We start from the raw sequence: 14654 nt of genomic DNA, 5'->3' as shown, positions 1-14654 counted from the left end.
AAGTAGATTTGTAAGAATTTATGTGGTTCGTTTGGCATTGGCAGCAGTGAGCCCATTTTATGATAAACTTGGCCTCTGATTTTAAATGTAGAATTGAATTGTTGACCATTTGCATTAGTATTTCGAACTATTTCTGTTGCTCCGAACGATGTCATTTGAAAGCATGAATTGAATTTTCGAATTGACTTCAGGAACACGTTAGAATCTGGATCCGTGCCGATAAGTAAGCCGTTCAATGGTTCAGGTGGTGTTTCAATTTCAGGTAGTTGCACTTTTCCTGACGCGCAACACATCCCAGCTGGCTAATTTTTGAATTTCAGAGCATGACAATGCGGACATTCCTTGTCCATAGCACCAATTACCACTTTTGAATGAGCATAATATTCAATATCGGGCTCATACTGGAATGCTAGACGCAGGAATGAATCAGATATAAATGCTCGATGTACCTGTTGTCGTTGTTGGTCATTTGTTCTTCGTCTATTGACTGTGAAACGGCGTGATTGTCGTTGTTCTAATCTTCTGACTTCATTGCGTTCAGCTCGTGTATCTTCTGGCTCTTCTTGATGCAATTGCGCCATTCTGACACGTGCATCAGTATTTTGTTGCTGGATTTGTTCTTCTGTTCTTTCGGATCTGCTATTTCGCAACTTTCGAGCTTTACTTGTACTGCGGCTCAAATCAGCCCCTTTGCGTTTTCTTGGCATTGCTCACTGTACAAAACATACATAAATAGAATTAATGAAATTATTTAATGATGAAAAATGTTAAAAGTATAATTAGGGCCAGGATTTTTGCCGCAGTTTTGAAATGATTAGTTTTAATTTATGAAATTATAACAAAAATATAAGTTTTATGGAAAAATTTTTCAAACAAAAGTAAAAAATTAAATTTTATGAAAACATTGTCTCTTATAATTTTTTCATACAACCAATATTTCCATTGACATTTCAAAATAAAGATTCATAATGATTGATTTTTTGGAAACTATGAAAATCTTAATTGTTCAATTACATTTTTTTAATAAAATTAAATTAAAATTACATTTTTATAAGATCAACAACATTTTCGATATAAATAAAAAAAAGTATACTTACAACACAAAATCCGTTGTTATTGGAAGCTCGTGTCACGTGTTGAGTACTTTTGAGGTTATAAAATCACTTGATTAACTAATCGTGCAAAATACACTCAAAATTGATAATTTAATTATTATTGATAAAATAGGAATGATTAAAAGTTAATATGAGAGTTACACTGAGATAGCAAAATAATAATTGTCAACGTTACTAATACACTTGATGCATAAACAATAATGATGGTCGACAACTGTGTAGGGAGTGAGAAAGAAAGGAGACCGGCTTCGTTCTCATCCCTACTCCGTGCTGTTTACTGGGTCAGAAGTGACACCTGTAGACATCTGGCGGGGATAACTAATTAAATGACGATTGATCAGTTTTCGACCGGAGAGGAAAAATGATTAAATTACAAAAATGGCTATTAAAAAATAAGGGTTGATCGTAGAAGGGTGAAAATTGAGGATTGTATGTATTTTTGTATGTTGTATCATAAAAAAATAGAAATTAAAAATTTTGTCTAAAAAATGAAAAAAAAGTTTAGGGGTGGACTACCCCTAACATTTAGGGGGATGAAAAATAGATGTTGGCCGATTCTCATAGATACCGGATAAGCACAAAAAATTTCATCAAAATCGGTCAAGCCGTTTCGGAGGAGTATGGCAACGAAATCTGTGACACGAGAATTTTATATATTAGAAGAAAGAAGAAGAAGAAGATATTAGATATAGTATGTAAGATTTATTGAATTGAAAATAGAAATATTTATTATAGTAGAACAAATATTTAATTATTAAGGTTTAATATAATAATAAAGAGATAGAAAACAAAAGAAAAGTAAGTAACAATAGTTAGAAATCTCAAACTCGTAATTACACTCGAATTACACTCGAATTACACTCGCTCACTCACAACTAGTCGCACCGAATCAAGAAGACGAAGAAGGCTGCCCTTTTCACCGTGCTTATATACACATTCACCCCACCTAATCACTCCTAATCACTTTCGTCAATCTTTCTCGAAATCTATAGAATATTGCCAATCGATTAAACAAAGGACTTCTTTCCGATTTCCGGTTCGAGAATATTCGAGAGATTTCGGGGCGCTTAGAAAACGATAACATCAGCTGATATCGCTAGCTTATCGGAGCTTACCACGGGGCTGAAATTGAGATTTAATGGTAAAAATGAGAATTTGATTGTACACAGTTCGATAAGCTGAGAGAGCTTGAGAGACTCAATGCATTTTTTAGATTTTTCCTTGTTCAGATCATTATTTAGACGAGAGTATTTAAAGAATTTAAGTTTGTGGTTCAAAGAATAAAGACGAGATATGTGTTATAAATAATAAGAGTCTCGTGAAGTGTGGCAGGCTATATAGATGAAAAAGCATTTCTCGAAAAGATCTCTATTAGATCTCTCCTTGCTTGTATTTATACCAGAGCCTTCGTTCAAACCAGCAGTATCTTCCATATATATTTCTTGTAATGTCTTTATTTCGTCATTCGTAAAATGTTTTTTAGACATCCCCAAAATGTAGATGAAAGTGAGAATTCAAAAATCATCGTAACCAATAAAACTAAATACTGGTATTAGTTGCAAAACAAAAAGAAATACTTATGTGTGCTAACCCATGATAAAGATATCTCAAATTCACAGAAAGACTATCATCTACCTGAGTTACAAAAAAGGATATATTATAATAATTTAGGTTAAGACAGCGTATCTTCCCATCGACAAACATTGTACAATTATTTTTTCATTCTATGGTTATCGCATTCGACATTCTATCTTAATTGATACAATTTGAAAGTGACAGTTTTTGTTAGTTACTATTAACCTTTCGAGATAAGTTCAAGTTAATTCAAATGTTTTTAGGTATGTCTAATTGTAATAACACTTCTATTTTAAAAATATGTTTTCACAGATTATTTACATAAGCAAAGACGTCAACTCATGTTTTTGTAGGTAAACAAATTTCCTATAGAACGTAACCGTTTCTGGAAACCATGTTGATGACGATTAAGAATAATTACCTAATATTTATTATATGTCCAAGTTCTAAGCAATGACATCTTTTGAAGATTTAGTAAATACCTAAAACCGATGTAAAACCCTATGCGTTACAATATCAATTTATTCTTCTATAAATATTGAGCTAATATTTTTAATGTAATATTAAAATATCTAACTTTTAATTTTAATTGACATTTATTTTGTAAGTTACATCAACACCACTTTCATGAAATACTTTTCTCAAATAAATATAATTTAAGTCAGTAGTATTACTCGCGTAAGAACTTTAAACAAATATGAAATTAGAAGGTATGAATGATAATGTAGTAGTAGAAACTCGAACATTTGGAAGACTTTTAAAGATTGATAATATCAATGTCCGCTAAACATATTCCTATGACCAGAACTCCCTCCAAAATCTTGATTTAACCGTATTTTTAGTATCTGGCTATTCTGTAAGACGTACTTTCGTACGTTATTTTCTTTATTGTCCACTTCTATATATTGTTGTTGAATAATGTTACACTCATTAGCGATCAATAAGATATTAATCTTATAAAAATATAAATATTAATATTGTAAAATAATCGACATAAAGATTAAATTATATTATAAATTATATAATTGCTATAAGCCTTTGAATATAAATAAATTAAAAAAGGTATGGTATTCTGAAAGAACTGAAAGGTCACTGAAAAACATATATATATACGTAAATCCAGGTACATGGTAACAGATATACGGCAGTCGTTTTAAAACCACAGAAGACAAACCACACCCATTGAACACAAGACCTCCATATGATGTCATACGTATGTCATAAAGTCATCTTCAAATTTTTGAAGTGAAAAGTGACTTTATTTATGACCTCAATATTAAGGGGTTATATACAGTTAGAATTTTCAAAAAATTGATTTTTTTTAAATTTTATTTTCTTAATGTACATATATTTAAGAATACACACAGAAGATTTCATATCGTTCCGGTGAATATTTTCAAAGTTACAAGCTAATTTGAAAAGGCGTTTCAGAGTGCTTGGAAGTACAAGATCGGAGCGGCAGCGACTACCTGGAACGCTATCCCTTTTATGCACCTGCCTATTGTAAATTTTCCCTTCTAATGTATTTAGATGTGTAAAGCAACAGTGTGTTAGTGTTTTGCTATACCTGAAATGTAAATTTGTATTTTTCTAACCCCAAACTGGAAAATATTTAAGAGTGGTAGTCAGTATAAACAACAAAGCCAAGCAGTAAACTTGTGAGTTTGTTCATATTTTTTGTGTAATTTTTCGTGAAAATGAAGGCTTCCAGAGAAATCAGAAAATCTCTTAACATACGTAAGTCGAGAACAAAAAAGCGCAAAAATGTTTTTAATCCAAAAACAGCTGAAACGGATGAAAGTAGTTTCAGTGCTTCGGCGAAAAAATTTAAAGAACAAGAGGAAATCTCAGTTCCACGTGATCCGTCTATTGAGTATCGCATTTTAAATTTTATTACAGTATTTGCAGCAATTTCTGAATATGTGAAATGTAAGATCTGTGACGGAAATGTCAAGTTTCAAACTGCTTCTGAACGAGGACTTGGTTTTAAAATTGTTTTGCTGTGTGATAAGTGTGCAGATCGTAACATAAATTCTAGTCCTTTTGTCGTGCATTCTTATGAAATAAATCGACGATTTTTATTTGTCATGAGAGTCCTCGGATTAGGGTTAAAAGGTGCAGCAAAATTTTGTGGATTAATGGACATGCGAGCCTTTATATCACAGCCCACTTACAATTTGATAATAGATAATATTCACTCCAGTATAAAAACAGCCACCGAAAAACTTTTTCAAAAGGCTTGTACTGAAGAAAAACATTTAACTTCCGAACATCAAGGCAATGAAGATTCGACAGAATTAACTGTATTCTGGCGATGGTACATGGAAAAAGCGAGGGTTTTGTTCCTTGTACGGTGTGACATCATTGATCGGATACTATTCTGGTAAAATCATAGATATTGTTGTGAAAAGTTCCTACTGCAAACAGTGTGAAACTTGGAAGAAGAAACTCAGTATCGAAGAATATAAGGAATGGTATGCAGAACAGAAGATACTTGCACTGCAAATCATTCTGGTTCTTCTGGGAAAATGGAAGTTGATTCAGTCATCGAAATGTTCCAATGTTCATTGAAAAAACTTGGAGTCATGTACAAAAATTACATCAGAGACGGTGACTCCAAAACGTACTCAGGAATTTTAAAGGCTGCACCTTATGGTGATCAAGAAGTTGTAAAAAAAGAATGTATTGGACACGTACAGAAACGAATGGGCACGCGACTCAGAGATTGTGTCAACAAAAATGTTGAAACAGTTGAAAACAAAAAAGGAAAAAAAATACAAAAAAAAACTCTCGGTGGAAAAGGCAAACTTACTGGAAAGATGATCGATAAGTTGACAGTTTATTATGGCTTAGCAATAAGGAGAAATTGTGATTCCCTTCAAAAAATGTATAATGCTATATGGGCCACATATTACCATTATTGTTCAAGTGACGAAGAACCTCAGCACCACAAGTGCCCGGAAGGACCAGAATCATGGTGCGACTGGCAGAAGGCTGCAGCTACCAATCAATTATCCACTTTCAAACATGATTATGAGCCATTACCAAAAAATGTTGCTGAGGCTATACATCCGATTTTCACAGATCTCAGCAGTGAGAATTTATTGGAGAGATGTGTAGGTGGTTTTAACCAAAACAACAACGAGAGCTACAATCAACTGATTTGGAAAATCTCTCCCAAAATTGTTCCAGCCGGTTCGAAAACTGTGAAAATTGCTGCATACATAGCTGCTGGCATATTTAATGAAGGAATGGCATCACTATTGTATTATATGAATGCAATAGGAATTACACTTGGGCCCAATGCGCATTCATATGCCGAAAAAGAAGATGAGAGGCGCGTGAGCATTTCCGATCTCAGAGCGCGTGAGAGCACCCGAGATGGAAGGATGGCTCGCAGACAACATCAGCTTGAGTTATTAGAAGCTGCTGAATCGGCGGAGGGTGTATTATATGGTCCTGGAATAGACAACTCCATGTAAGTTGAAAAAAAAAATTTTTTTATCCCATGTAAAGTGCATTCCAAACTTTAAACGCGTTTTTCTCAAAATGGTGTTATCAAAGTCGGTGACCAACATTACTCGAAAACGGCTAAACCGATTAGTCTCAAATTTTAACACGACCTTCTTAAATATATTTTTTAGTAATATATATATTTTATAATATATATATATATATTTTTTATAAACAATTTAAGGCCGAAATTTCGGTGAAGAATCGATTTTTTTTTTTGAGAAACCGCCATTTTGTCAAAAAATTTTATTTTGCTTATTCCTTCGATTAATTACTAGATTTAACATTATTTTAACGAAATCTGTTTGGTTTTTTAATTTCAGATGATCCAGTTACGAGATATAGTGGTCACCGCAAAACGTCTTTTTTGAGAGGAGCTCCTGGAGATCAGCTGTAGCTCTTTTTCAAATAAATATTTTTACTAGTACTAAGTCTTAAAATACAGTCAAAAGATACCATAATATGTGTATAAATTTTTGGATCAATAAATTTAAAAGGTTTCTCAGAAAAAATTCTGGAAAATTCACTTTTTTTCGGCCGTCTAACTGTATATAACCCCTTAAGTCATACGTTCTGACATAAAAATGACGTAATAATTCCATCAGATTCTTACAGCAAAAAACGAAAAGTTGAATTTTTTTTTTTTAACTTTGTATTTTAATACTATAAATTAAGTATATAATATTGTAAAATTGTTTAATTGCATTAATTTAATTTAAAAAACAAATTAATTAAAAGTTTTTTTTTAATTAAATAAAAAAAATAGGAAACTAACTCAGCTTACTCTGGGACTGGCAAGGATAATCGCAGATTTAGACAAAGTTTTTTTCTAGAAAATAAAATAAAATGAAAAATGGCGAACTTCGAGAATATAACGGTTTTTCTCAAAAAGTACGAAAATTTCATGGATTTTATAATTTTGAATTTTTTTGTATTTTTTTCTGAAAAGTAGATTGAAAAACAAATATTTAAAAAAAACGTTCTAATAGGTTGAATTTTAAAGAAGTTATAGTCATTTCAAAGAAAAGAGCCATATTTTTCAAAAATTAAAAATTTTTTTTTGGGTTTGGTAAAAAAATTTGAAATAATTCTGAAAATTGTTTTTCATAGGGTAGCATAGGATAAAAAACTTTCAGCCAAATCGAAAGGGGTCAGGGTCAAAAGAGACTGATTTAACGTGGAATGCCCCATATATATATATATATATATATATATATATATATATATATATATATATATATATATTCATCAAAGTTTCATTTGTACTGATTTTTGTCTCTGAATATCTTTTGAACGCCTAATTTAATCGCCAAAACCTAAGACACCATTTTTATAGAGCAGTTAATTTCTTACAAAAATGTGTATTGCGCATTTTATAATAGTCATTTATTGTTGAGTTATAAAATTCATAATAAAAAATGGAATTTGTCTTAAAATAATTAAACTTAAATCTTCAATATCATTCAAATGGTGAGGTTTACGGAAAAAATATATAAAATAACTTTTTTGTAGAGCATTAAGTTTCCTACAAAATTCTTTAACAACATTTTTCTGTACAATCAATTAATGATGAGGTATGAATTTTATTCTATTGGACTGAGAAAAAAATAAAAAACTGCGATGCGGAGGATTTTTCTATTAAAATTAAGAGCTCATATTTTGTGAGAATTTTTTTAAGGTGTCTAGTAAAACCCATTTTTCCGTAGCACTTGTAAAAAAAAAAAATATTTGATTTTTTTTACCCGTCCTAATATATATATATATATATATATATATATATATATATATATATATATATATTTAAAAAAACGGTGACGATAAGTCACCTTATAAGTATATATTTTCAGTGCATTAAAATAATATGTCTAATGGTTATTGTACCACCGGTGGTACACGTGTTACGGAACGTGTAAATTATAATTTATATTATTAATTTATGTTATATTTTATTATTTATTATTATTTATTAATTATAATTAATAATATTTATTAATTTTAATTAATATTTATTAATTATATTTAATAATATTGTTAATTATATATGGATTAGTAATATAATGGAAATTAGCACAAGTTCGCATGGCTCATTGAGGTAAATCACCATCCAGTAATTGTATGGTCCCGAGTTCAAATCTCTGGGGTGAAAAAAATTATACGTCATATACTAGTAAGAAATTCGGCAACAACTAGACATATGTGTATGACACATTCATTGCTTTTTTGTTCTTTTGTTTCGTCAGGTCAGCTTAACGTCATATTTATTACGTAAAAGTCTTACGTCAATAAGTGTGAAATAATGAGTCACATGTGACTCATATCTGACTTATATCTTACGTAAATCACGACATCGCGCAAAATCATTTTGATGTGTCATTTTTACGTAATTGTGTTCACTGGGATGCAGTTACTTAAAATTAGTTTATAGTACTTAGTTATCAAAAGAACGTTTTTGATACTTCGTTTGTTATAATCTTTTTTAATGATTCACAACTAAACTTAGTTAAAAGTTTTTTTTTCTAATATCTTATCATATTTTATTATATTCTTTGTGGTAAAAGTTGTTGAAATAAAGAGGTAAGTTTTTTATTTTTTAACATTCTCTACCTTTTCCAAATGTGAAGATCACTAATGGCCAAAGTATATAATTGAGTGTAATTTGTGTATTTACTTATTTAAGATCTAATGGTGCTGATAAGATCGCCCCATGCTAAATCCTTGGCCCTACTAATAGCACTCGATAAAGCTCTCTTTGTCTTGCGTCGAAGCTCTAATCTTCTCTGGGTCTCCTTCTCGTTTTCTTTTTTCCTTGATCGGGTATATTCCCTTCTGGCGGCAAAAGCTGCAGCTCTTTTTTTTCGAAATTTCCAGCGACCACTAGACCGGTTGCTTATCTCTTCCTCGACCCTTTAATCGAAGCATGGTATTGAAAGAATATTTAGGCTAATGTAGTATTTTGAGAATGCCGCGTGGCATCGTGACGGTGGACTCGTAGACGCTACATTGTCCTTCCGTTGTTTTGTTTTGTGCTATACGTGTCGAAGTGCGTCAGTTAGTTAGTTATAGGACGTCAACCAAAATGCGTGGACGTAGCGTTTCTTATTCTTAGTTTCTTTTGTTCTTTTATGTAATGCATATTATTATATCTGAAATATAGTTGTTCAGTATTTTAACCAAGAGTGTTGGAAATCATTGGTTAGAATTTTCCAATAGGTTATGGGCCCAGCACGCTTCCACTGCGCATAAAGTGTTATTTTCTAGGTTATGATACGTGCGCGTTACTTGTAAAAGAATATTCTGTAGTGTTCCGTAGTGTGTTTTCTCGGCTGTGTTTTATTGTAATATAGAACAAAATGGCAGATAGGGAGAAATATAGTCTTACAAAATTCGATGGGAAAAATTTTGCTTTATGGAAATACAGTGTATTGTTCTTGCTTGAAGCAGAAGATTTAACGAATTTTGTCAAAGGAACGGACACAGAGCCAGAAAGTAAAACGTCAAAGGAATGGAAAGATTGGAAAACGCTTCGTGCTAAAACGTCGGTTATTCTCCTTAGCTCGGTGGAAACGTTCTTACATGGAAATTTGATAAACTGTGACACGCCGAAAGAAATTTGGGAAAAACTAAATACGCTGTACGGGGATACCAGTGAAGATCTGAAGCAGAGCAACTGGCAAGCGTTCTACAAATTTCGAATTTCTGATGGTAAATCGGTAGCATCAAGTATTGAAAAATTCGAAAGCATTTGTAGGAAATTAGAAAATGCCGGAGATAAGCCTTCCGATAGCGCGGTTATGTCGAGACTCCTAGATAGTTTACCGTCGAAGTTTTCTACATTTACAATGGCATGGGAGAGTACAACTGCAGGAGAGAGGAAGAAAGATAAATTAATCGCAAGAATAATCCGAGAAGATAAGCGTCTCACATCGGTCGAAGCAGAAGAATCGTCGTTAGCGTTAAAGGTGAGAAATATGAATTCGCAGCCGGAAAAGTCCAACGATAAGGAAGTTTCTAGTAATCAAGCTGGGAAAAAGAAAAGTAAAGCCAGAGTGGATGAAATGAAAGAAAATTTTCGTGTAATTATTGCCATGAAAAAGGACACTGGTATCGTGAATGTAAGAAAAGAATTGCTGATAAAGAAAATAAAAAGCAACAAATGAAAAACAATCGATATGGTTAGCTGACTCGGGGGCGTCGATGCATATGTCGCCACATAAAGAAATATTTCGAGAATTGAGACCGGCCGATAAGATAAGATATGTGAAAGTGGCAGGAGGCGAAACTTTATCCGTGGCGGGTATGGGGACAATAGATATCGTCGCGTGTGTGGACGGTAAAGAGGAGAGCCGCCAACTTTCAAATGTTCTTTTTGTTCCGGATTTGGAACAGAATTTGTTTTCAGTGGGAGCGATTACTGAAAGAGGGTTCTCATTTCATGTTATCGGAAAGCGGTGCGAAGTTCGAAATAGTAGCGGTGCTTTATCTTCAGTGGGAGTGCGCCATGGACAATTATTTAGAATGCTATTTAAAACGAAGAAGTCTATGGAATGTTATTTAATACAAGAAAGCTCGTAAAAATTATGGCACGAGCGATTAGGCCATATCAATGTGAACGCCATCAAGAAAACTGATGAAATGAACGCTGTAAATGGTATGAAAATTAAAAATAGATCACAGTTTTTCTGTGAGGCTTGTACGCTAGGGAAACAGGCACGAAAACTTCATTTCTCAAGTAAACGGGTCAAGGCAGATAAACCTGGCGAGATGATGCATTCGGATGTGTGTGGCCCAATAAATGTGGAGTCTGCAGGTGGTTCGCGATATTTTCTACTGTTTAAGGATGATTGTACAGGTTTTCGAACAATTTATTTCCTACGGAATAAATCGGAGGTTCTAAATAAATTTAAGGAATTTGAAGCTCTTGTCCACAGACAGACAGGTAACAAGATAAAAATTCTACGTTCGGATAATGGGAGAGAATATATTTCGAAAGAATTTCGAGATTTTCTACAATCGAAAGGAATCATCCACGAAAAATCTACGCCGTATGTTCCTCAACAGAATGGACGATCCGAGAGGGAAATGCGAACTCTTGTCGAAAGTGCAAGGTCTATGTTAATTTCAAAAGGCTTACCAAAATATTTGTGGGCGGAAGCGGTAAAAACGGCAGCGTACATTTTTAACAGGACTGTTACAAAACAGTTGGATGGAATGACTGCATATGAAAAATGAACAGGACGAAAACCGGAAGTACAACATGTAAGATTCGTAAAAAAAAACTGGACCGCTGGACTGACTGGACCGGGACTCGAACCACGGATCTTTCGCTTTCCGGACGACTGCTCTTTAACCAATTAAGAAATCCAGGGCCCACCGACCAGTTTCCCTTCCACGAATGCTTATCAAGTTTGGCATGGAGGCGTTCATCCCACAAACATATGCGAATTTTCGGAAGCATCGCCTACAAGAACATTCCCAAGGAAAGTAGGAAGAAGTTGGATAGTAAAAGTCTTCGGTTGGTTTTGGTTGGCTACGAAGGCGATTCTACTAATTATAGATTATGGGACAAGAAATCACGGAAAATACATATAGCCTGTGATGTCACCTTTAATGAAGAAGCTGCAGAAAATTTTGATGAAGAGTCCTGTAAACGTTTTCCTGTAAACTTGGATTTTGGAAATTATAATGAATCTCTTGAAGAGGACGAAGAAGATTTTGAGTCCGCTGAATCATCAGGCGAAGGTAATGACGAAGCATCTCCAAGTATAAGCAACCGTAAACAGGATGAAGTGCAACAAACCGGTAGACAATTGCGCAATAGAAGAACATTACGTGTGCCAGACAGCTATAGTGAGTTTGGTTATGCCTCCATAGCGGATGTAGTGCCCCAAACATATGAAAGTGCGGTGTCTAGTGTAGAAGCAGTGCAATGGAAATGTGTGATGAATGAAGAAATGAGTGCGCTAAGTAAAAATAAAACATGGACACTAGAAAGTCTACCAGAAAATAAAAAGACTGTAGCTTATAAATGGGTCTTTACTAAGAAACTGGACTCGAACAGTAATGTGCAGCGTTATAAAGCTAGGTTTGTGGCAAAAGGCTTCACTCAACGAGAAGGAATTGATTTTTCTGAAACTTTCGCGCCGGTAGTTAGATATGAGTCTATTAGAATATTACTAGGGTGCCCCGGCCACGCGTTGCTGTGGCTTTTTTTGAGGTGAAAACTTTTTCAAAATCAGATCGATTTAAAAATCGTTAAATGAAAGAACGTAAAACTGATAAAACAAAGATAATTTATTAATTAATAAAATTCATTATATAATTTTTTATTCTATATATTAATTAATAAATAAAAGTCTATATATAAAAATCAGTGTCACAATTTATTTGTCTATTAATAATTCTGAAACTGCTTATCTTATCTTATTGAAATTTGTTTTATTACATGCGTTTTTTTCCAACTTAGCACCTAGCATAATTTCAAAACACCAAACATCCATTTCTTTAATTCATTGTACTTAATAACATCAATTAATCTATTTTATATTTACATATCGCAATAATATGATAATCACTAATCATAATAACACTAAAAGAAACATTATAAATCTGTAAGTTTTATGGATTGTACGATGTTTTTCCGTTCGTATTTTAGCACGAAAGTCATAGCTTCCTTTTTATATTCTTGCATGTAACGTGGACTGCCTATGTACGATTATGGTAGAATGACTGAATTACCAATTTCTGCGGTTTCGGCGTTGTTTACAATAGTCCCACGCAAGTGATTGTATTCTTCCGCACGCAGTTTCTGTTGATTAAATCGTAAGTATCGTAGTCATTCGCTCCCTATCTTCACGTACATGTCTACTATGAATTGTTGGCAAAGTTCACGAAATCGTAGAATGATTTTGTCCTGACCGCGTCTAATCATCAACCGATACGCATAGTAATCCTTCGAGCTAACGTTCTTGTTTGTTTCAGCTCCTGTAATAATATATTCATAAATATCAAATTAAATTAAGTAATGATGCTCATAATGAATAAAGTACTTGTTACGGGATTTCGTTGTTTAATATTTATGCAATATCCGTCTTGTTCCTTATAGAACATTAGCGGATATTGAAGAGCATCGTATGAACAGTGTGTATCAGCGATGAACTGAAGATTACTTTTTTTCTTCGAATCACGATTTCTCGCGAAGCTGTATGAACGCCAACCATCATTCCAGCAGCGTCGTCAAAAATAGGTGCCTTGAATCTACCAATGTGCTCTCCTGCTGGTCTTTTATCAGGATTGATAATAATAGCGTGATTGTCAGTCTCTAATTTGTGCATATGTGATTTGAATATTTTCAACAATTCATTGTGCTCATTCAAAAGAGCGTCTAGCTCGCTAACGATGCGTTTGGCCTGAGATGAATTGAGGTTATTGTAGCCGCAACGTACATCCTCGCGATTATCGACTGCGCTTTTGGAGTCCTCACCGCCCATAAAGTATATTTGCAAAAATTTATGTGGTTCGTTTGGCATTGGTAGCAATGAGCCTATTTTGTGATAAACTTGGCCTTTGATTTTAAATGTTGAATTAAATAGTCGACAATTCTCACCATAATTTTGTACTATTTGAGTAGCTCCAAACGATGTCATTTGGAAACATGAATTGAATGTTCGAATTGACTTTAAGAAAAGGTTAGAATCTGGATGCGTATTGATAAGTAAATTGTTCAATAGTTCTGGTTGTGTTTCAATAGCCGGTAGTTGCACTTTTCCTGACGCGCAACACATCCCGGGTTGCTCATTTTTTAACTTCAACGCATTACAATGCGGACATTCTCTGTCCATAGCACCAATACTTACTTTCAAATGAGAGTAATATTCAATATCGGGCTCATAATGGAATGCTAGACGAAGGAATGAATGGGATATAAATTCTTGATGTACTTGTTGGCGTTGTAGGTCATTTAATCTGATTGTGTTAATTGTGAACCGGCGTGCTTGTCTTTGTTCTAATCGTCTTTGCTGACATCGTTTAGCACGTGCTTCTTGCGACTGTCATTCCCGCAATTGCGCCGTTCTCACGCGCTGATTTAAATTGTCTTGCTGAATTTGTTCGTCTGTTCGACGGGCTCTTCTATTTCGCATGGTTATAGCATAAATCGTTAGACAGTCCAAATTGGACCTTCTGCGTTTTGGTGGCATATTAATAATATATTTTTTTTTATTACTATATCTGAGCAGATATATCAACTATTAAGACTTTTGGGTGATTGGATAAAAATGCTTAAATTAATAAAGAAAATTGGACATGTAAACATTGAAAATTGAATATTGAATCAAATATATAAACTATAAAGACTTTTAGAGGATTAATTATGATTGGATAAATATGCTTAAATTAATAAAGAAAATTAAACATGTAAAAATTGAAAATTGAACACTTAATCTTAATTATAAA

General features: G+C 33.3%; 3 protein-coding genes across 3 annotated transcripts in view; 1 reads left to right on the top strand and 2 right to left on the bottom strand.

Moving 5' to 3' along the window:
* Positions 1–14654, bottom strand: part of LOC107072464 (uncharacterized) — a 103304-nt gene that overhangs the window by 30399 nt on the left and 58251 nt on the right. The gene's annotated exons all lie outside the window — the stretch shown is intronic.
* Positions 5150–6488, top strand: LOC149031931 (uncharacterized). The gene has a single exon (XM_089174309.1). The coding sequence runs from the start codon at positions 5162–5164 to the stop codon at positions 6170–6172; it is 1011 nt and encodes a 336-aa protein (XP_089030435.1). The 5' UTR covers positions 5150–5161; the 3' UTR covers positions 6173–6488.
* LOC149031930 (uncharacterized) lies at positions 12476–14041 on the bottom strand. Its single transcript, XM_089174291.1, has 2 exons — positions 13250–14041; positions 12476–13184 (listed from the first exon to the last, which is right to left on the bottom strand). Exon 1 carries the CDS (start codon positions 14039–14041, stop codon positions 13310–13312), a length of 732 nt encoding a protein of 243 aa, XP_089030417.1. The 3' UTR covers positions 12476–13184; positions 13250–13309.

Source organism: Polistes dominula, unplaced genomic scaffold (assembly GCF_049000335.1).
Source record: "Polistes dominula isolate Pdom_NZ unplaced genomic scaffold, Pdom_raw_medaka contig_307, whole genome shotgun sequence".
Lineage (NCBI taxonomy): Eukaryota > Metazoa > Arthropoda > Insecta > Hymenoptera > Vespidae > Polistes > Polistes dominula.
Note: the sequence above shows the minus strand (reverse complement) of the source record. Positions and strands in the feature narration are given on the sequence as shown.